The 21,086-nt window shown below is 34.8% G+C and overlaps 1 protein-coding gene across 2 annotated transcripts in view; it reads right to left on the bottom strand.

Moving 5' to 3' along the window:
• Positions 1-527: 527 nt before the first annotated feature.
• The window catches only part of APAF1 (apoptotic peptidase activating factor 1), a gene marked incomplete at its 3' end in the record, with an annotated part of 34,056 nt that continues 13,497 nt past the window's right edge, over positions 528-21,086 (bottom strand). The window contains exons 11-26 of one of the 2 annotated variants that reach the window (XM_082015431.1): positions 20,445-20,623; positions 18,432-18,558; positions 16,200-16,325; positions 15,467-15,598; positions 13,426-13,551; positions 12,166-12,327; positions 11,729-11,857; positions 10,836-10,961; positions 9,780-9,899; positions 7,422-7,547; positions 6,937-7,062; positions 5,169-5,288; positions 4,729-4,854; positions 3,863-3,988; positions 3,278-3,424; positions 528-671 (exon numbers count right to left, since the gene is read on the bottom strand). In XM_082015431.1, the coding sequence (XP_081871557.1) occupies positions 528-671; positions 3,278-3,424; positions 3,863-3,988; positions 4,729-4,854; positions 5,169-5,288; positions 6,937-7,062; positions 7,422-7,547; positions 9,780-9,899; positions 10,836-10,961; positions 11,729-11,857; positions 12,166-12,327; positions 13,426-13,551; positions 15,467-15,598; positions 16,200-16,325; positions 18,432-18,558; positions 20,445-20,623 (2,142 nt within the window). Of the gene's footprint in view, positions 672-3,277; positions 3,425-3,862; positions 3,989-4,728; positions 4,855-5,168; positions 5,289-6,936; positions 7,063-7,421; positions 7,548-9,779; positions 9,900-10,547; positions 10,962-11,728; positions 11,858-12,165; positions 12,328-13,425; positions 13,552-15,466; positions 15,599-16,199; positions 16,326-18,431; positions 18,559-20,444; positions 20,624-21,086 lie in introns of those variants that run through there. The other variant, XM_082015432.1, reaches the window with a different exon arrangement.

The following is a 21,086-nucleotide window of genomic DNA, read 5'->3' as shown; positions in this document are numbered from 1 at the left end:
ACAGCTATTGATTTGTTTTGAATGTCAAGCACCAAGATATCTAGTTTCATTTTTCAAATGAAGGATGTCCCTGATTCTTCCCATTCTGTACTAAATAAAAATTCTTGCATCATAGTAAAAAATTTTTTTTTTTTTGTATCTTACACAGTTGTATTCATGGCTAGAGAGCATTTAGCCATCAGCTTTAGCACAAAATACAATTTCAAAGTATTGTATTCCTATTTTTTTTCTTCACAGCTGTTAATACTAATTTCAACTAATTTGAATAAATCTCAATATAATTGCCTTACCAAATTGGAAGCAACATACTTAAGATGCAAATCAAGACTTCAGGATTATAATAATGTTATTAAAAACAAGATTAAATGCAAGTTCATTTATGCATGTTTTTTCAAATGTACATACACATGAAAATATCATGAATACAACAATGAAATATAATTCACAGCTTAATGAGCGTCAGACAAACATTTGGCAGATTTGTTTCCAGCTCAAAAAAATTATCTTTGCAGTGTTCAGCACATTAATCACAACTTCTGTAATACATAAAGAATACCAAGATTATCAACAGTCACATACACTTGGAAATTAGGCGACACATGTATTGACTTGAGGTTTGTTCCGTTTGTGTAGAAGGTTTGTAAGGATTCTCCAGTAGTTACACTCCACCACTATAAAATACAACAACACACTTTCAGTTAGTTGAAGAAAGGTTAGAATAAATTCTATAAACAGGCTTAGCATGGCAAGCCCAGTTGACTGCTTTCCCCAAAGAGGTAGAATTAAAAATAAAGATAGAAGCAATCTTAAGTAGAAAATGTTTAGGACTAGTTACTAGAGATATAAGACTTTCAGATGAAAGGAAACTTCAAAAAGACTCAAACTGTTCAATTTTAGGAAAGCATACAAAGTAATAAGTTCCCCTAACCCATCACAAAAGCAGTCAATAGATGTAAACTGTAACACATCCAAAATGTAAAAGATGATGTATTTTTATATAACCAAATGAATACATAAAACACATTGCCAGACAATATAATTGAAACTATAGCTGGATTAAAAAAAACTTAGCTGGACTCACAAGAGGATCGGTCATGTACACATGTGAAACCATTTGCAGTTTTGTTAGCAGAACAGGCTTTTTTCAGTGAGATTAGAATTATTTTTTTTTTTCAGAATATACGTTAAGCACTAACAAAGATTCTATGATACAGAGAAACTTTCAACCATCTGTTCACTCCATTACTGCAGACTGAAATTTCATGTTTCTCAAAAAAACAGTAGACCAATGCAAAATTGAACCAAATGCAATCAAGCACAAAGATGTTACTTGATTGTTCCAGTAGGCAGTCTACTCTCTATTCTTGCAACACTTGAGTGTAGCAGCAAAATACCAAAACTAGCGTCTCCCTACAAAAAGGGTGCATGTGTGCATTTTCATGCACATCATACACATCCATCTGTAGATCTTGAAAGAAAAGTAGAAATAGAATACTTTGAGAATACATGGTGATTGAATCTGGTCCCAGTGACTGGAAAAAAGCAAATGCCATACCAATTCTCACAAAGAAGATGCTGGGAACTACAAGCCAGTAATCTTCACTCCAGCATCTGGGTTTATTATGGAACAAGTTTTCTAGAAGCATTTCAGGTCATGTGAAGGACAAGAAGGTGATCATGAACAACTAGCACAGATTTACCAATGGTAAATCATGCTGAACCACCCAGTTGACTTCTATTGACAATAACGGTAGCTCTGCAAAAACCATGGCAAGAGCAGTGGGTGTGATTAACCTCAACTTTGGCCAAGCCTCTCCCATAGTGTCCCTACAGTCAAACTGGAGAGATAAAGACTGGATGGGTGGAACACAGGGTAGGTGACAAACAGGATGGACTGCTAGATTCAAAAAGCAGTCGTCAGCAGTTCAGTCACTGTGTATTGAGCCCCACCCGAGTACAAGAAAGACACTGACAAACAGGAGCAAGTCCAGAACTGGTCACTGAGATGGCTGGACACCTGGAACAGATGTCACAGAGGGAAACACAGCATTGAATTTATTTAGCTTGAAGAGAAGGCAGCTAACTGCTGTCTTCAACTACCAAAAGGAGGGTTACAGATGACAGAGTCAGACTCTCTTCTCAGGGCCCAGAGGCACCTGTGTTGGAGTGGGTGACAAAACTTGATAGGGCAAGGCCCTAAGCAATTTTACCTAACTCTGCAAACTGATTCTAGCAAGGGGCTGGACTAGATGAGTTACTGAAGTCCCTAACATCCTAAACCATTCTATGGCTCTGAGAAGCACCACAACACCATACTGTGTAACTGCAAGACAAAATAGGAAGGAAGCTAGAAACAGGATGCATGTCTTGTTCTGTAATATGAAATGAAAGTCAGAAGATGTTTTCAACGCTAAATCAGAAAATTCAACTGTCTTTGTTAAATGTTTACTAACTGACTTCAAAGAGTTAGTCTGGTAGCGTGTCCAACAGCTAAACATTGACCAACAACCAACTAGCCTCCAGCACTCTGTAAGATGAGAACTCCACAAACTGTCATTTCACATACACACACAGTTTCTACTAATAGGTATTAGCTATTGCATGAGGAAAAACAAAACAAAACCAAACCTCATGGGAAATTTACATTTATGAAGAACCAATTCATAGACTGAAAGAAAGACCACCTCCTCCTCTTCCCAAAAAACATATGCCCAAGTAGATGTCCGAATCAATGAAAGACTGAAGACAGATTTCCTCAGTTTCAACATGCCATCTTCCAAAGATTACTTATAGAACATCTTTCAAGGCAGAAAATTATCACTTGCAATTCCTTCTGAATTTATATTTATGAAAAAATTTAAAGCTCAGTATCTTTAAAAAAATAAAAGCCTGACAGAGCATTCTTCTGCTCATTATAAAGCTGCTGAAATTGAGTTGGTATTAAGGCAGACAAAAAAGACTGGGATTTTTAATATGAAGATGTTAATGAAGGACATGGCTAATAAAAATCTGAAGCTAATAAAAAGGGAATATATGGAGTTCAAAAACAAATCCAAGTCTGAAGTCTCAGCTCTTAAGAGACCTTCACAGGAGGCTTTCAGATTTGAGAACAAAAGAAGTGAAAAGCGCTAGACAGTCATGTAAAATGGAGCAGCTTTGTGCTACATAAAACATTTCAGGTTTGTTTCTTTTAATTAGTCTGCATTCTCCTTTAGAATTATGAGAGTATTGCCATGTAATTAGGTATATTAGGATACTTTATTATTTCAAGGCTTACCTTAAGATAGCCTCCAGATGATACCAGCATTTTACTGTCAGGAGAAAATGAGAGGTCTGTTACCCAGCCACCATGTGTTGGCTCTCCTTCATCTACAGTAACTGGGGAACAGAAGTGAAGTAATGCACCTGTTAAAATGTCCCAAATCTAAAAGAGAGAGAAGATTATGTATATAAATAAACTTAATGGGGAAAAAAGATCTCCAGTAAGGAAAGCTGATTTTTCTGTATTAGAAGTAAAAAAACCTTGTAAATAAACATACTACTGAAGTGACAGAATGATCCAAAAAATGAACTCTCCTCTTACAACTGTATCATATATGGAGGATTCATCACACATGCAGTTCACAGTAGAATTATTAGTCAATCACATGAACCAGTTCCTCAGTATTCATAGACATAAATCTATCAATATGGTTAGAAGCTACTGTCTCATGTGGCAAACTATCTTTGCTCTTTTCAACTCCCCTATGTTCACTACAATACTAATGAATTAGACACGCAGAACACAAACTATGAGAACTCTTTTGTCTCTGAACTGACTATCAATTGAATTATAAAGTAAACAGCAAGGTTAAAGCAGTACCTTTATTTCTCCTTTGTCATCTCCAGTGGCCAATAACTTGTTATTAGGAGAGAAAGTACAACACCGCACACAGGCTTCATGACCTTTCAGCTCATGAAGAACAGATGAACTTTCAAAGCTCCATATCTAAATGGAAAACATTAGAGAAGTGTGAAAAATATAAGTTCAAAACCAATTACGACTTTCTAAAAAGGCATTAGTATTTAAAACTACATAATATTTTTTGTATATATGCATATATGTGTGTGTGTTTATGTATGTATTATACTATAGTCTGTTTTTATTATCTGAATCACACAAGAATGCATTTGCTACAAATTACTGAATCAATTGTGAGTACATTTTTTTTTTCCCCCTTGGAATATACTCCTTAGTGAAACTCATTCCTTCACAAGAAAGTTTAAAGCTGTTCATAGAAAAAGAGTTCATCAATCAACTTAAAGCTATATTTAAAAATGTAACAGGACACTTCAAAAATCTAGTGGGGCAGCCCCAGAATATTAAACAGTTCACTTCTTCCTGCACCTTGCTTCTGAACAGGAATACCAGAAACTATGGACAGCACTTTCACTGGAAGTTTCAGAAATTTTTCTTAATGTAGGTTTCCAAATTAAGAATGTTAGTCTATTAACAAATCAATACAGAGAACTTCACAAAGTGTTCTGCAAAAACTTGTGCATAAAACATGGATTATATTTGTACAGAAGTCATCAGGACAGCCTCTAGTTATATCCAAGAACAATTGTGAATGAGTGTAACACCTTTAGTATAACTTAAATAATCATTAGTTACCTCATAATAAAAAAATATAGCATCCATTTCAGGACAAATCCTTATTTTTTCTCTTTGTACAGAAAGTAACGAACCTTTGCAGTTTTGTCAGCAGAAGTAGATGAAAATTTGCTACCATCAGGTGAAACAGCACAGGAAAGAACAGCACCTTCATGGCAAGCAAAATCTTTTTCTGTGTTTCCAGTAGTGATATTCCAAACCTACCAAATATACAAGAAAAACAGGTTACTTTCATAAAACTGTAAAAAGGTTAACACACCTGCATCTTGCACAACAATATATGAGATAAAACTCAGCTACATGGTTCTAGTATGGCAAACATTTTGCTATACTTACTGGTATAGTTAAAATACATCAAGAATGTAAATCTTACTATGAACAGAAAACACAAAATTGTGTCTTAAAAGTCAGCTTACACTTTAGGATCAATTCAATAAAATGTGTGTCGACACAAAGTGCAGGAAATGCCAAATGTTAGAAGGCAGTAAAATGTATTTTACGTTATTTTATTTACCTTAACAGTTCCATCAAATGACCAAGAAAGAAGTTTTGAATTTTCCAGAAGTCTAAAATCCTTGATTGCTTCCTTGTGCCCTTTCAGAAACACACATTCGCTCAACTGCCAATTCCATACCTAATCATAAAGATGAAATACATTTTAAAAAAAAAATTAATGGCAAACATAAGTTAAGAAGAACGAACTAGCTGATTGACTTTTAAGTCACAGGAATAATAAAAAGTTCTTATGGAGGTGGCAAGTAATTAAAAGGTTAGATATTGAATATATCGATCATAGATGTGCTGAAGATTAAGGACGCCATAGTATTTAATAGTCAACCTATGAAAGAGTTCCCTCTAATACACACATAACCTGATTTTCAAAATCAATCTGATGCTTAAAATTCACGGGTAATTTAAAAAGAAAAAGCAAAACAACAATTTTCTAGGCACCCCAGAAGTTTTGTGTCTTAAACCTTTGATTATTACAACCAATAGACTTCATCACCTGGCAGATCTCATATTTTCCATACTTAATTAACTTTCTTTTATATTTTAGAATGTATTTTTAATGAAATACCATTTTAGTTTGCATTTTTATAACAAAATGACACTTCCATTTTTAATTCAACTATTCACTGAAAACAGAAGAAATGTAATTTTATTTTATAGAAGCTATTAAGCATTAATCTAATTTAAATGGCAATGATTTTATAGTTTTCAAATTAATACGTTTTCTACATCAAAAAAAGAACAGAAAGCAGAGGTGCTCAGATGACAATCCTGGAGGCTTAACTGAGGCACTGTCCACTGGAGGGAGCTGAGGACCCAGAAGAAAAGCTACCCACGTTAGACCTGGAAGAAGGATCTAAAAGCCGATAAACTGATGAGCTGTCTGTAGGTCTTAACTGACCACAGTGATGGCACTCAAGCCAGCTTCAGATCGAAACCAACACCAAAATGGGATGCTGCACAGCTTACATGTATATCAGCAAGCAGGTAGAACTCTAATGCTGGAACAGATTTGATGACCAAAACAGTGCTGAGGACCAGCACTCACATGTGTTTTAGAGGTTTTACTTCAAACCAGCTCAAGTTCGGTTGCGTGGACTGAATGCTCACGTGAGCTGAAGCACATGCCCTAGTTCAGGAATCCGGTCAGCATGCCTGCAACTGCTCTCTGCAGTGCAACCTAAAGCACAAGTAAGCATAAACGACCAGGACATTCACTTCAAAAGTGCGTCCCTGAGGTGAGCTGAAATGCTAATATAGACACACCAAAATGCTTCACCGTAGCCATCTACCTTGCTGAGAGGCAGAGATTTTTAATGTAGTTGAGACTATTTAGTGCAGCCATTCTATTTCTAGCTAGCACTGGACTGGACTAGGTGGACACACCAGCCCACTCGGAGACAGGTCTCTACCTCATTTGTTCAGGCAGTATAAGCAAGCCCACTGACAGACGTACCATATATAGCCAGCTCTGGGTCACATCCCAAACCCTTCAGTTATGCAATCAGAACTATTGAGTTATCTTGCTTGAAAATTATTTTATTTTCACCCATCTTAAAGGACTTGGTGCCTTTCTACCATCCACAGCATTAAAAATAGAAATTGTGTAATACACACTATCATATAAAGTATAGAGGCCACAGTTTCTACAGTCCCTTGCCCCAAGATGGAACAATACACCATACAGTAGTCATTTACATTATCTATAGTATAAAAGATCTTTTTAAATAAACTGTAAGTCAGTCACAACTTTTTAAAATAGTCCTCCAAACCTGTATAACTGAATCATGAGCACTTGAAATGAGAGTCTGACAATCGGATGTAAATCGACAATGCTGCACAGATGTCCTGTAGGCCTCTTGGGACTTCAGAACTTTCCCATCCAACAACTGTAATACCTTTACAATGAAGAATGCAATAGTTATATTTGTTTCACGTACTTGAGGAAAAGGAAAAAAAGAACATGCAAATTCTTTTTAAATTAACACAAGATTGTAAATACATGATTCTCCGTCAATTGACTGGAACAACAAAAAAATTCATATTAGCTTAGTCCTTAGTAAAATGAAATACAGAGCTAAATTATTAGCACTACCTTTAAATTATTGTAATTTAGGCATCACTCACAAATGTAAAAACTTTAAAGTACTATGTTGAAGAGTATTATTGTACAAATCCATTCAAATTACTTTTCTTTAAAAAGCACCAAGAAAGGTGTTTTCCTACCATTTTTAGAATAAAATTTAAGATTTAATACCTTTATTGTTCCACTCTCATGTCCAAAAGCTGCAAATTTAAGATCCTCACTTAAGCAACAGCAGGAAATGGTGGATTCTTGAGCTGCTGTCTGCATAATAACACTGTCTGTATTTCCATTGATAAGCTGCAAGATAGGAAGTTACGTTATTACAGTATTTTTAAATTTAGACTTAAATAAATTACAATACAGAGCTAACAATGATGAAGAGAACAGTGTACCAACTTCAAACTTCGAATTATAAGGATCAGTTACTTTCATAAGCCAATTGCTTTGAAGGTCAGTGTAACCTTCAGAATGCTCTCTGAACAGGACAAGTTTGCAGAAGGAAACACACCTCAGTATTAGAAGGCTTTTTAAAGTTTGTTTAACTACAGAAAACAGTAACACAAAATGCTACTCCCAAATTTCAAAAGCCATACAGTGAGCTCCAAGCTCAAGTCTACCTTACCAGTGAGATTTTACAGCTCATGCCAAATGCAGCATAAAATACTTTAAGTGCATCCTTTAAGCATGACTTTAAACTTATTAGCACATACAATATACCAAATCTCAACTCAGTATTGCCCTCAAATCCATTCCCTGGGCGGGGAGATTGATCTTTAGAATACAATGATTTACAAAGTTTAAGTTTAGAAAGCCAGCAGCGTGAAGTGTTTAAAAATGAACATACTGCACATCAAAAAGTGACTAGGACCCCAATTCTCAGAAATTAAAAATTACGAAGGGCAAAACATCACAGTTGCAAGAAAAACTACCATTAGAGTTGTGATAGCAGAGATATGCTGTTAAATTATAGTCCACACGCTTAACTACAATTTGTCTTTTCAGTCAATTTCTCTTCTTGCCAAGGGTGAAAAAAATCTATTCTCTTTCTACAATGGAGTCTTCTCTCATAACTGCTCCTCTAGAGGATGTCAGAATATTGTATTTAGGGCAGAAAATCTAAGCACCATCTTTCTCTAGGAAATGGTTCAAGTAAAGTTACAACAGAAATATGTTAATCATAAATAAATAGATCAGGTCTACTAATTCAAATGAGAGCCTACACCATTACATAATAGTCGCTACAGATTTTTCAATTCAGGAAGATTAAAAAGTAGCAATTATCCTAAACTGCTCCCCATACATAAATAGGTATAACTCCATTCGCTGTGGTTTCTCACATCTCTTCACTGCAACAGATCCAGCTTCTCTTTTCTCACATATTATTTGTTCAAATAAATTTTAGTTTCAATATCGACTGCCTTCTGTTGGCTCAAAGTCTAATATCATTTTATTGCCAAGGCCTCATTGGAGACATTTTAGCTATTTCTACATCTATATTCCCCACTATTCAAATATCATCACCATTCCACTTAAGGTTTTTTTAACAGGATTTTTAAGTAGAGTAAGAAATGGCTAATTTGTTGACAGGCCAGACAAAAGAAGGAGGATGGAAAACAATCAGGAAGAGAGAAATGGGAAGTACAGAAGAACAACAGTTTCTGCAAAGGAAGCTCTCATTCTAGTAGCAGCCTAGGAAAAGCTGAGCATCCCTAAGGCCTAGAAATAAAGGCAATGGTTGTGCTGATTAACCAGGATTACATAGTTTACGTGTTTGCCTTCAGCCAAATTAGGAGAAAGGACATGACCCTACACAAAAAGATTATCTGCACAGTGTCCCTCAGTTCAGGGCAGCAGAATCTATCCCAATACTCACCTACCTATACATCCAGCAATAAGAATTCACAGCTTTCACAGTGCAAAACAAAGGTTCGCTCCTATTCAGATGCTGCTTTGGGCTAAACATCTGAAATAGCTACCCCATGGCCAAAGGTATGGCATGGTCCACAGTAATAAGAGTGTATCCTCTATTAATATCTTCTTCAGGACATAAAAGACCCCATGCTCTCCTAAGGAGAGAGGCCAACTTGGGCTCACACCTTTCATTCCCCCAATTTGAGATGATGCCTTCAGCTATTCCACAGTAGTTCTGATGCATTACATACATATGCTGTGTAACACCTAGTCTATACATGCTGCACACATTACACATTGTTGTGCACAGCTAAGCCACTTAGAGGGCCCACAGTCGCCCCGGTCGTGAAGACAAAACAGTTTTGTTCCCCTGCATCCAGCTTCAGTTTCAACATCAGTGTGGAAATTTCCCCTCAAATTTCATTTTTTGCTTACTAAACTAGGCAGAGTTTCTAGATACAAAAATGTTACCATACATTAAGATCATTACTGACCGTCTGCTACAGATTCAACTGCTGAAAGCCACGAACAAGCAGTTCTTTCAGTACTTCCTCAGTTTCCTACTGAGATTTGCAGGTAACATTCAAATGTACTAACATATTGAGAAATACAGCTTACTTGTAAATGCTTCTGATTGTAAATTGCTAAAATCATCACTTCACCATTGTGAAATACAACATCTAGTTCACTTTTTAGAACAGCATCAGAAGACTTGCACACCTTCTTTGTTTCCCAAATCTGTTGAAGAACACAGTATTTCATTAGTTTTATTAAAGGACAAGACATAAAACTTGCTGAAGTACCTGTAAAACAAAGTCTTATAAACTTGCAAGCAACACAGATTTTTTAAATCAGTGAAAATTATGCTTTTGTTATTTTTATTTACTGGGGAAGGTTGTGCAATTACTATAGTGATTCCAACAGATGAAACAGAACTAATCTTTTCTAGGCTGTCTTGTAGACTCCCCCATGTTTGGAGTCATAGCTATAAAGTCCGTAATTTTCTAATCCAAAGACGAGCGTTCAAATCCAATTACAAAAAATACCAAGTACAGATTTTTATACTTCAATTGCTTTCAAAATTTCAAGAACAAGTGTGTTAACTTGGGAGAAAAGGAAAGGTTACTTTGGCAAACTATAGTTCTACTTTCACAGGTTTTAATGAGGCATTACAATTATAGATATCTATCGTAAATATTAACATGCAAATATATCTAACAATGAAAGTAGTATCACGTCTGCTAGGATCCTCAAAAAAAACTTCATAATTCCCAATTCAGATAAAATCCAGAACAAAATAGAAGGTTACAATTACTCTTGAACAGCCACTGGACTTAAAAAAATCACATAGATATACAGTAAATTTAAATATACAGTAAATAAAGTTAAAAAGCCAGCCCATGTAATAATTTTAATCATGTAAGTGTAATTTATACAATTTAATATAACAACACACTCTATTAAAATAAACATAAAATTATAAATCTAAGTAATTTTATATTTTATAACAAATATTGAAATTGATATTGGGTATAAACATACATAAATACAAAATACATAATATAACTATATTATGTATATATTACAAATACTTTTACAATAAACAATTCCTTAAATGAGTAATTTAATAACATGTACATTAACATTTTTCAAAAAAGAAAGACGTCATCTTACACGTATTGTCTGGTCATCAGATGATGTCAGAAATAAAGATCCATCTGGTGAAAACGTCACACAGTGAACCCAGCTCATGTGTCCCCTGCAATATGCTACTTTTGATAAAGATTTAATATTCCATAACTACAATAAAAATATGAAAGAAGACCTCAAATTTATTTAGATTGCATTTATAGGGAAAACAGTGCAAAACAAGAAGCAGTATACTTAATTACTATTTCTTCTAGTATTTTCTTACTTCTCATTCTGAAATCAGATGTAACAAGAACTGTGCCTGCTTATCCCATTGATAAGAGATATTGAATCCGCAGCCTCTTTGACTGCTATAATTTTAAAAGATAAGGGGAAAAAAAAAGGAAAGAAAAAAAAAAATCACTTCACAGTATAAAAAAAAAATACAAGTTCAACTTGACCATGTAGATTAAAAAACAAAAAAAACCCCAAACAACAACAAACCCAAAACTGATACTTGTACAGGCTTATTCTAGCCATGCTAGTCCCAAAGTTATTCTAGCTATTTCATTCCCTTTTAGCGAGTTGCTGCATTCTGGAGCGGCATATAGAAGGAGAGAGCATCTGGTTTGTTTTGAATTAAGCAATACTCCTGAGAGTGATAACAGTAACTTTAAATAAATTTAGAAGACTATTCTTTTTATGTAAACATGAGTTCCATTGTCCAAAATGAATGTATAACTTTAAAACATTATTTCCCAATTGATACTTTACGTTTCAGAAGCAAATGAAAATTAAAAAGAATAAGCACATTGAAAGGCTGCTAAAATAGCTACATTTTGTTTTACCTCTGCATACAAGACATTATTAAGACAAATGTAACATTTTATATTACAAATATTCTTTCCTGGTATACTGTAGCAAAGACAATCACTTACCTCAACAGAACAGTGAGACAAAGCAACTGCTACTAACTCATCACCAGGACAAAAGTCACAGTATTGGATTGTACTGTGATGACTTATGATGACTTGCGTTAACAAATCACATGTTTTAACATCAAAAAGCTGTGAACACATAATTATAACAGTTATCATCAGTTCGTATGACTTCCCTTTAGACAAATAGCTTATATGCTCAATAGTGTACATTCTTGAATTTAGAAGGTATTTCTCTCAGTCGACAGGTTTGTTGCCCCCATATATTCTACTTTACAGACACTTGAAACAATGGACCTGAAACATCCTAATGGCCTAGAATTTTATCTTTAATTATAATTTCTAACTACCTGATCTGTAAGGTCCCTTCCAACACAAACCATTCTAGGATTCTGCGATTCTATACCTCAAAAAAATTATTGCAGTGAAGTACTTACCAAAAGCTTATTTTTGGCTACCACCAAAATCATGTCACCATTTCTGGACCAAGAGCAACACTTTACTAAGACCTCCACATCATCTAGTTGCTCATCTGCATTTCTGAAGAAATCTTTTATCTCAATGCTTTTCAGTTCATTTGCTGAGCGTGCTTCCCAAAGCTGCAATAAAAAGTACAGGAAATACACAAAACCTCTTTTTACCAATGTGGATAGAGGGCAGGGAGAGCTAACTCCCAATCACTTCTAGGAAAGAGGAAGGCAGGGCGTAGAATACAAAAAAGCCTTTGCTACTTTCCCCCGTCAAGAAATAGCATTAGAATATTCACAAACCCAGACAGTTTAGACTGAAAGAAAGGAAGAAAAAACAACCAACCAACAAAACAAAGGGGAAAAAAAACCCAAGAACAAAAACAACAAAAAAGAGGATTATACTGTAGCAGAACACTCTCCCTGAGTTTTTCCCTCATATCATTCCAGCTACAACACTGTCTCTCAATAGAATAAAAACAAAAATAGTATCTGCTCTGCAACTCTATCAAAGGTCCACTCACCCTAAGAAATCTGTTGTACATCTAACTTTGCACTCTAATTTCATTGAGGGACCTGCCAAAAATCTACTGAATATTTCTGTTCCCTCCACTACAATTTTCCTTCTGAATGACAACAGCTACAGCAACCCTTCTTTCCTGATTTAGCAACTCTATAGAAAGGTAACAGTGTTTTAAGAATTGCAGTTCTGAAACAGCATAGTTCTGTTGCAACCAAAGGCAATAAAAAGAATACTTACATTCTGAGGAAAAACAAACATGTCTCAATTCTCTACTAGTGCATACATGAAAAAAGGCATATAGAAATTGCTTTTAACTTTTATGTCTACTGATGACTCATTTTCAGACATGACAGAACTTTCACTTAATCTAAAAACTTTTTACTTTGTTTTTTTTAAACAAGTTTCACTCCCCTCCACCAAGTTTTCTTAAAGTACATTAAGGACATTAAGTACATTTGTGAAAAGTAAAGGATTCAAAATGAGGCTAGCTAGGATTTATTTAAAATGACAGGCACTTTTTTTTCGTGGTATTGGACAAGTAATTTAAAACTCTTGCATTAAAAATGGGACCAATAAAAAACTGTTTCAGGACTTAATTCATTAAAACTGACCATGCAGACACAAAGTTTCCTTATACATATTTTGCATTTTGTACAAAAAATAACCATCATCAAAACAAACAGTTGATTTAAAAATACATTGTGTACCTTTACTGTTCCATCTGTTGAGCAGCTAGCAACATATTCATCATTTGGTGAAAATCTACAGTGATTGACAGAATTTACATGACCCATCATTGTATTTCTACAATACTTTTTGTTCAAATCCCAAAGCTGCATGAGAAATAAACATATAAATATCATTATATTTATGAATTATTCAAAGACAGATTGTTCACGTTCTTCTCATGCAATGGCAACCAAAACCTCTATTTTTTTTTTTAATTAGTTTTACACACATGCTCATTAACTTGATGCTATGCCCTGAGGCTACCCCACAATTTAACTCCATCTGCTAACTTGCATGAAAACTATTAACATCAGCATTACATAGAACTAGTTAAACTTTCTGTACAGTGCAGACAAGGCCCTTAAACAGCACAAAGCTACTGAAAGTTCTTCCTCAGTCTGAGGAAAGTTTCCTCTTGCTTCTTTCCCTTTCACCTTTGAAGTTCAGAATAATGTAGTTTGCACATAATAACAAAAATGTAACACCTCATGTTAGTCTTGGACAGTCTGAATATCACCCTTGCCACATCCATACTAACAAACTTAAAAAAACATTCCATATGTGGTTTTTTTTTGTTTAGGGGTCCTCCTCCCCACCCCTCTCACACACACTGTTTTCCAAGCCTATAGCCCACACTTCTCTTCTCCGTTTCCAAAATCCACTTTCCCTTCCTCCTATATAAAAAACAAAAATCATGCATTTGAGTGTTTAAGTGAGAGCCCAAAACTAGAACAGCCACTCGTATTGTGTTCTCTGGAAAAAATCAGGCCCTGTTAATTATTGCGCATACTTCAGTTCTGTTATTCATTACTCACAAGAGTGTCAAACACTATCTAAAATCTTAACCACATTTACAATAGTCATTTTAAACAAGTCCCTTCTAAATCTACCTGTCCCAAGGTGTCAGTCTCAGACAGCAAATGCATCTCCTAAGACATCCAGGAGGTCAGCAGGAAAGCCTCCTCTTTCCACCTTGACACCAGACCATAAGTTTATTTTACCTCCAGTTTGCACAAGCACAAGCTCTTGCAAGAATTCTTCAGATGAGACTTCACATTACAATTAAAACACCTCACATCCTGCTGGCTACAGCTGGAAGAGACAGGCGTCCCCCCACTAACAATCTCACTCCTTGCTGTCTACTCCCAGCAGTTCTCTTGCACTGGAACTGGGCAACAGAACCACTACAGGGAACTGAACGAGCAGAAAACCAATCCCACCAAACAGAGGTTTTTGTCAAGTTGACTCCTTGAACCATACCACTGTAGAATGTGATCAGCACATGCACTGCAACAAAGGCAAGAATATACAGCCAGGGCAGCAGGACCATCATCTCCGGTGCCACTTAGCTGTATGATTTGCTTAGTTGTACTGTGAAATTGCACTCTTATTTGTCACATTTGTCTTACTCGATTCTTCTGTCTTCCTCCTTCCCTCAGATGCAGACTTCAGTTGCTAGGTTTCTGTTCTTCCTGTGTATACACACAGCCTCCCAATCTGAACAGTGCCAAGTGGTTAACCTCTTGCTTTGATTATTGTTATTTTTTTGGCTTCCACCTTCATTTCTTTACTACGCCCTATCTATTTAATTAAAAATGTACCTGATAGAATTCCATAATGTTGGGTTTTTTTAAATATTCCAGCATCCATATTTTTACATTATTAACATTTTCAATCCTGAATTTCTGCCTTTTTCTTATGCTGTTTTTAATCAGGTATTTCACTCCCCTACTCTCCCATTCCCATCCCACCCTCTAAACGTCTTGCCAAAGCCCTCACCTTCATGCTCTACCAATAGAGGACTTGCTCATTTTTCACTGAGCATAAACACTCCTTCTGTTCTGCTTTCTTGAAATCCGATTACAGAGCTGCAGTCAGTACTCCTAATCTGTTGCCATCTCTCTTCTACCAGGCTCATTAAAAAAACCCGTAATTTATAGTGTTTAAATACATGTATACATCAATAATTATCCTGTTATGATAAGCAGCATGAGCATAATGTCAACCTTTTCCACTTACTTTGATGAAAGTGTCATTTGAGCAGGTGGCTAAAAGATACTGACCACTTCTGTTATTGAACTGGCAGCAATTGACCTGCTCTGAGTGTTCTTCATACACACACCTACACTGGCCTGTTCTTGAATTCCAGATCTAGACAGAATTGAAGAATGAAAAGGACTTTTAAATATATTTAAAGTACTTAATTTAAAAAAACCAAAATCTGTAAACTACGCTGAAATACAGATAAAGCCCTAAAACATTCTTAACACATGAAAAATGTTTTGAAGGTAAAGGGAAAGCTTATATCTTTACAATTAGAAACAGAAGTTATGAGGATAAAGGTCATAATTCAGATTAGAATATGATAAATACTGGAATTTCACCAAGGTTTTACTATAATACTGAGGAATTAAAAATTCCAAATAATTCATATGAAACAGAAAATAAAAGTATTATGGATACATTCATCTCATGTTATGGACAGGATTGGACTTACACATTATGTTCTACTTAAAAGAATCATCTGATAATACAAACAAAATCAGGGGTATGATGTTAACATTAAGCTTCTTTTACATTATGTAACAAGTGAGGCTTTTCTGTTTGTCTGTTAAGTAGTGAATTACCCACATAAGATTTAAGACAGTTAAAAAATCTCTTAGTCTTAAGAATCTGCTCTACCCGAGTTGGTTAAAACTGAAGTCAGAATTATTAATTTGAAAAAAAAAAAAATTGTTCTCCTTTTCCTTACCTTCACTTTTTTATCAGCTGAACAAGTTGCTACAAATTCACCATCTGCAGAGAAAGCGCAACAAAGTATTTCGTCATCATGAGCACTTATCTCCAGGAGTCTCTCTCCACTTTCTGCTTTAAACACCTAAAACAATAAACAATAAAGTCATATAACTAGCATACACTTTTAACACACAAATATAAGTTTGCTTTCTCTCAAACAGCTCTCTTTATATAAGCTCTTCATAAAATTGGTTTACTTTTGAAAGCATTTATAATTTCAGGGAAAATAACATAATTATAAAAATATTTTATTTGACCTTCAATTGTGTAAGGATGAGAGATGGGGAGAGAAATAGTGATGGGGAGAAATAGTGAAAACTGATTTTAAAAAAGATTTCTGTATCCAATGTGTTTCATTGCATGTAATGACATTTTTCTAAATGTCATTCAAAGTAATGACTTTTTCTACCCTCACTCTTCAAGCATAAATCCATGTCCTTTATCAGTTTTTTTTAATAGTAACTGCAAAACACTATCTATTAACAAATTCTAAACTATTCTTAAAACTACAAATTCCAGGGTTTTTTATATATGTGATATATTTCTGTGGAAAGTAAGAATTTCAGCAGCAATTAACGATTTAGGGAACAAAGAAAAAAGTAGTAGTGAAAAGTCAAACAGGATGACACAAGTCTCAGTCTTAAGCTAATCAAAGGCAATAAAATGACAGTTGGGGAAAAGTGTCATATATTAATCAATTTCCCAAAATTCTGGGATTTAACTTTACAATGAAGGTGGAGAGGGAAAGAACTTTTTCCTTCTTAGGTTACATACTGTAAATTATTAAAACAAATCACAAGGTATTCTTTACAGCAGCATTCAAGATACTACAATTGTGAAGTCTCCAATTTCTCCTTTACTTTTTCTTTGCATGGGAGTACCAATGACAATGAAATGGTTTTATATTTGTTCGAATAAGAACATAAATACTGAAGTAACAGGAAATCTACAGTTACAGTAAATTCTGTAGAATATCTGTTCTTAATCTAGCAATAATCATCTTTTTATTTTACAGAAACAGTAAAAGTAGCCTCAAAAGCTTAGGCCACTATTAGAAAAAACATGAATAAATTAAAAGTTAAACAACTGAAAAAAGGATTATTGCTAATTTTCCTATTACTTCTTCAACAAACATTTAATTTAAATGCAATCACAATCCACAGATTTTACTTTTTTTTTTGCATAGAAAATGAAGAGAAAAATAAGCAATCTGCAGTCTCAATAAGGTTATTAAGTACAGAAGCCCAGCACAGTAACTTCAGCACAGCATAAAATGAGTACATCCACTAGGCATCTCCTTAAGTGGATGTCATGATTACAACATTGGGAAGCCAGCAAATAAAATAAATAAAAACACAATAACAACACATTAAGTAGCCAAATGAACAGCAACTAAGCACCACTAATATTATTACTTTAGTACTCAACTTATCAAGCATCCAAAACAATACCAAAGGCTTGCAGAAAAGTTGTTCTTTTCCCTTACCTTTGGCTGCCTGGAATATGGGTACTTTACCAGGTTACTGGCTGGCTGGCTAGTTTTCTTGAGAGCTGGCTGGCTCCCCTCCAGGCAGACTGCTGGCAAATTTATATTAGTCACTTTCCTCTCTGTCTCCCCTAATTCACTTCCTAAGCACTTTGGGCCCGTTTCCAATCTAATACTGTCCTTAACTTCAGGGGTTCATTTTTCTCCCAAGATTTATTTAATTAGTAAATACTTTTATGCAAAAGAAACACCAAGGTAGCATAATGTCCATTACCATTCCATAGAAATAGTAAAGCTGTAACTAAAACATCTTACTGTTTCTCAGTTATGTAGAAGGTCTAGTGTGACTGGAAATAACATTTTTGCAAACAAATACTCAATATACTTAGGTGCCTTACTTAAACTGTGAGCTCTTCTGTAGCATCTCACATTCACGTATTACAACAGTAAGGGTATAAACCCTGAAATCACAGTTTAGCTTTTGAACTAGAAGCTTGAACTTGAACTATTCTAAACATGCAACTTGATGTCTGTGTAATAATACATAAATAATACCTAAAATTCTTTTCAATCTTTTCTCTCCAATGTGTCCTAGACCCCTAATACCTCCACATAATAGCAAAAGAAAAGTGACGGGACCGTTAACAAATGTTATCAAAATGGTACACAGCATCTCTTTTCACTCATGCATAGACATCTTACCTGAAGTGTTTTATCAGCTCCACATGATGCTATTCTTTGCCTATCCTTAGAAAAGCAGGCATGGTAAACTGCATCTCTGTGTGGACGAACAACCAGACGGTAGAGGTTTTTCAAGGATTTTTTATTTCTACAGGGTAAGACAGTTCATTTTAGATGAGTAGGATTTCTTAGTGCCTTTTTATTATTCAATTCCTCTATAAAAAGCTAACACTTTTTCTCACATCTCGAGCAGCAAGCTTTACAACAAACCAACCAACAAACCAACCCACTGTACCTCACTTCTCAGCCTTTACACTGAAGTAATAAGGAAAACACAAATTCCAACCTTCACTCAGAGTTTTTATTGCCCTCCAATAGTTACAGCTTAGAGATCAAGAAAGATAATATGTGCCTGAGAAATTAACATGCTACTTCATGGGCAAAGCTGTTGCACTGCAAGACACAGCCTTCCTAATGACATTTTTATGATCTGATATATGCTATCTCCAAATATAAATTTCTTCCTGAGAATTCTTGTTCTCCTGCAGGTTCCTTTTCAAGCTTACTCAAAAACACTTATAAATTTGCTTAGATTTTAGTAAATTTACTGAATTTTCATAGCAATGGTTCAATTCTTATCACTAGACATTTAAATAAATTCTATGACTATCACTGCAGTTCAGTCAGAGATTAAGTACAGAATCTAACACACCTTAGATGACTCTTGCCTCACTTTAAGAAAAACTTGGGATTAGTAGCAATCATAACCATCCTGTTTAGCCAGATCTTAATACAGAAAGTTGTCACTGTAATAAGATGATTTTTGGTGATGAATAGGTTGTTACAAGATTAATTCTTTTTTTAGAGTCAAAATGAATCAACATACTTCAAGTTTTTATCTTTACCAGTTTCAGTCTTCATGCTTAGCATTTAAGTAATGTGTAAAACATCTCAAACAAAGCAGCTGCACTTTAGAATGAAAGCAATTTTTCACTGCAAAATACTGACTCATCTAAGCCAACTTTTTTTTTTTCATATTTTAATAAAGCTAAAATTGATGGTCAAGAGAAAAATGTATTCACCTACATATCCTACAAACCAGTTTTAGAATCATCCCCTAGGATAGGAGACAAAAACATCAGTCTCTCTTCTGTTGATTTCAGCCCTGTTCTTCAGCGTAAGTCTCCCACACCCATATGAAAGCCCTGAACTACTTGGAGATTGACACTTCTGAATTGTGCAACTTGCAAGCATTTTTATTAGAATTCCATTAGCTATACAAAATAAAATAACCAAATATTCAAAAACCTGAATTCAAGTATACCTGGATTAACCTGCCTAGTTATTACCACAATTACCTGATACGGAGTCATTATGTTTTGTAACCACCAAGTACTGCAGATACCAGAACAAAAAACATCAAATAGAAGAATCTAACAGAGACAGTTACATGGTCAGATGACTACCGGACTATGCTGAAAAAATATTTAGATATGTATGTTTTTTCTTTTAACAACTTCCAAAAATATGAAAACAGCAAAAAAATTGTTTAAATAGGAGAGATTTCAAGACTGGGTAGAGATTATAAGGCCTTTTAGTATTTCCCATCTCATCACTTTCAAAAACTTTGCTAGTTAACACAAATGCTAAGAAATATATGATAGAAAACATAAAACCCTACTGTACCATACCCAATATTTGCACTACAATTCTAACTTTAAAAAAAAGTATTTAAAGAAGTTTCAAAGTATCTTATTTTCATCTTTGTATAGTTATTCAAAAGGAACAATCATTAAGTACAGAGGTAAATATCTTCCACTATTTATTTCTATGTAATTGTCACTAATTTGTGGCCTTAACATATACAGAGTTCCCCTCCTCCCACAAGTTCTTGAAAATTATTTCACTTTCTTTCCCCAGAAAAAACACAGCAGCTCTTGAAAAGGTATTTATATTAGCCATATAACGTATTTAGCTGTACATTAAATTATTTTCTTGGATCAAGGGATCAGCAGATAGGCTGCAGCTACTTACATCCATTCCAAATAAAATGCTCCTGTTTCTCTTTGAGCATGTAGCTTGGCTTGTTGATACACCTCTGATGTCTCTGGTCGGCAAAGACCTAGTTGTATAATGTCAGGAAATGGCTGCCGTCCAAGAAGGTGCCCATTTAAAGACAGAAATTCCTGGAAGTTCTCACGTACTGTGCTATCCTATGTACAGAACAAATAATATTTGATAACACAGAAAGTGCATTTTTTTCTTAAGTGCCCTTTGCTTCTTTAATTTTCTCTACAGCTAATATTCTTACAGAGGCACTTAGTTTTATTTTTCTGTTTAGTTCTATTAGCAAGTACGTATGATAGACTGAAATATTTCATTATCCTATTCAGGAAAGCATATTATCCCTGTTTTTCAAATAAAGGATATGGGCAACAGTGCTTTACTCAATAAGCAGTCAATGTGAAATATCAGAAAGACTATTCCAAGTGGCCAACAAAATGCTGCACCGCGTCAAAAGCAGAGTACCATATGTACCTTCCATTAGCTATTGTTCACACCTTAGTTATTGAGTTCCATGGTCAATTATTTAGGCACACACTGAAGTTACAACTAAAACTGAAAACTAAGTTTTCTTCATTTTTCTCTTCTCCAAGTTTAACTTGGTACTGGATT

The sequence above is a fragment of the Phaethon aethereus genome, assembly GCF_964289735.1.
Source record: "Phaethon aethereus genome assembly, chromosome: 1".
In the NCBI taxonomy this organism is placed as follows: Eukaryota; Metazoa; Chordata; class Aves; order Phaethontiformes; family Phaethontidae; genus Phaethon; species Phaethon aethereus.
Note: the sequence above shows the minus strand (reverse complement) of the source record. Positions and strands in the feature narration are given on the sequence as shown.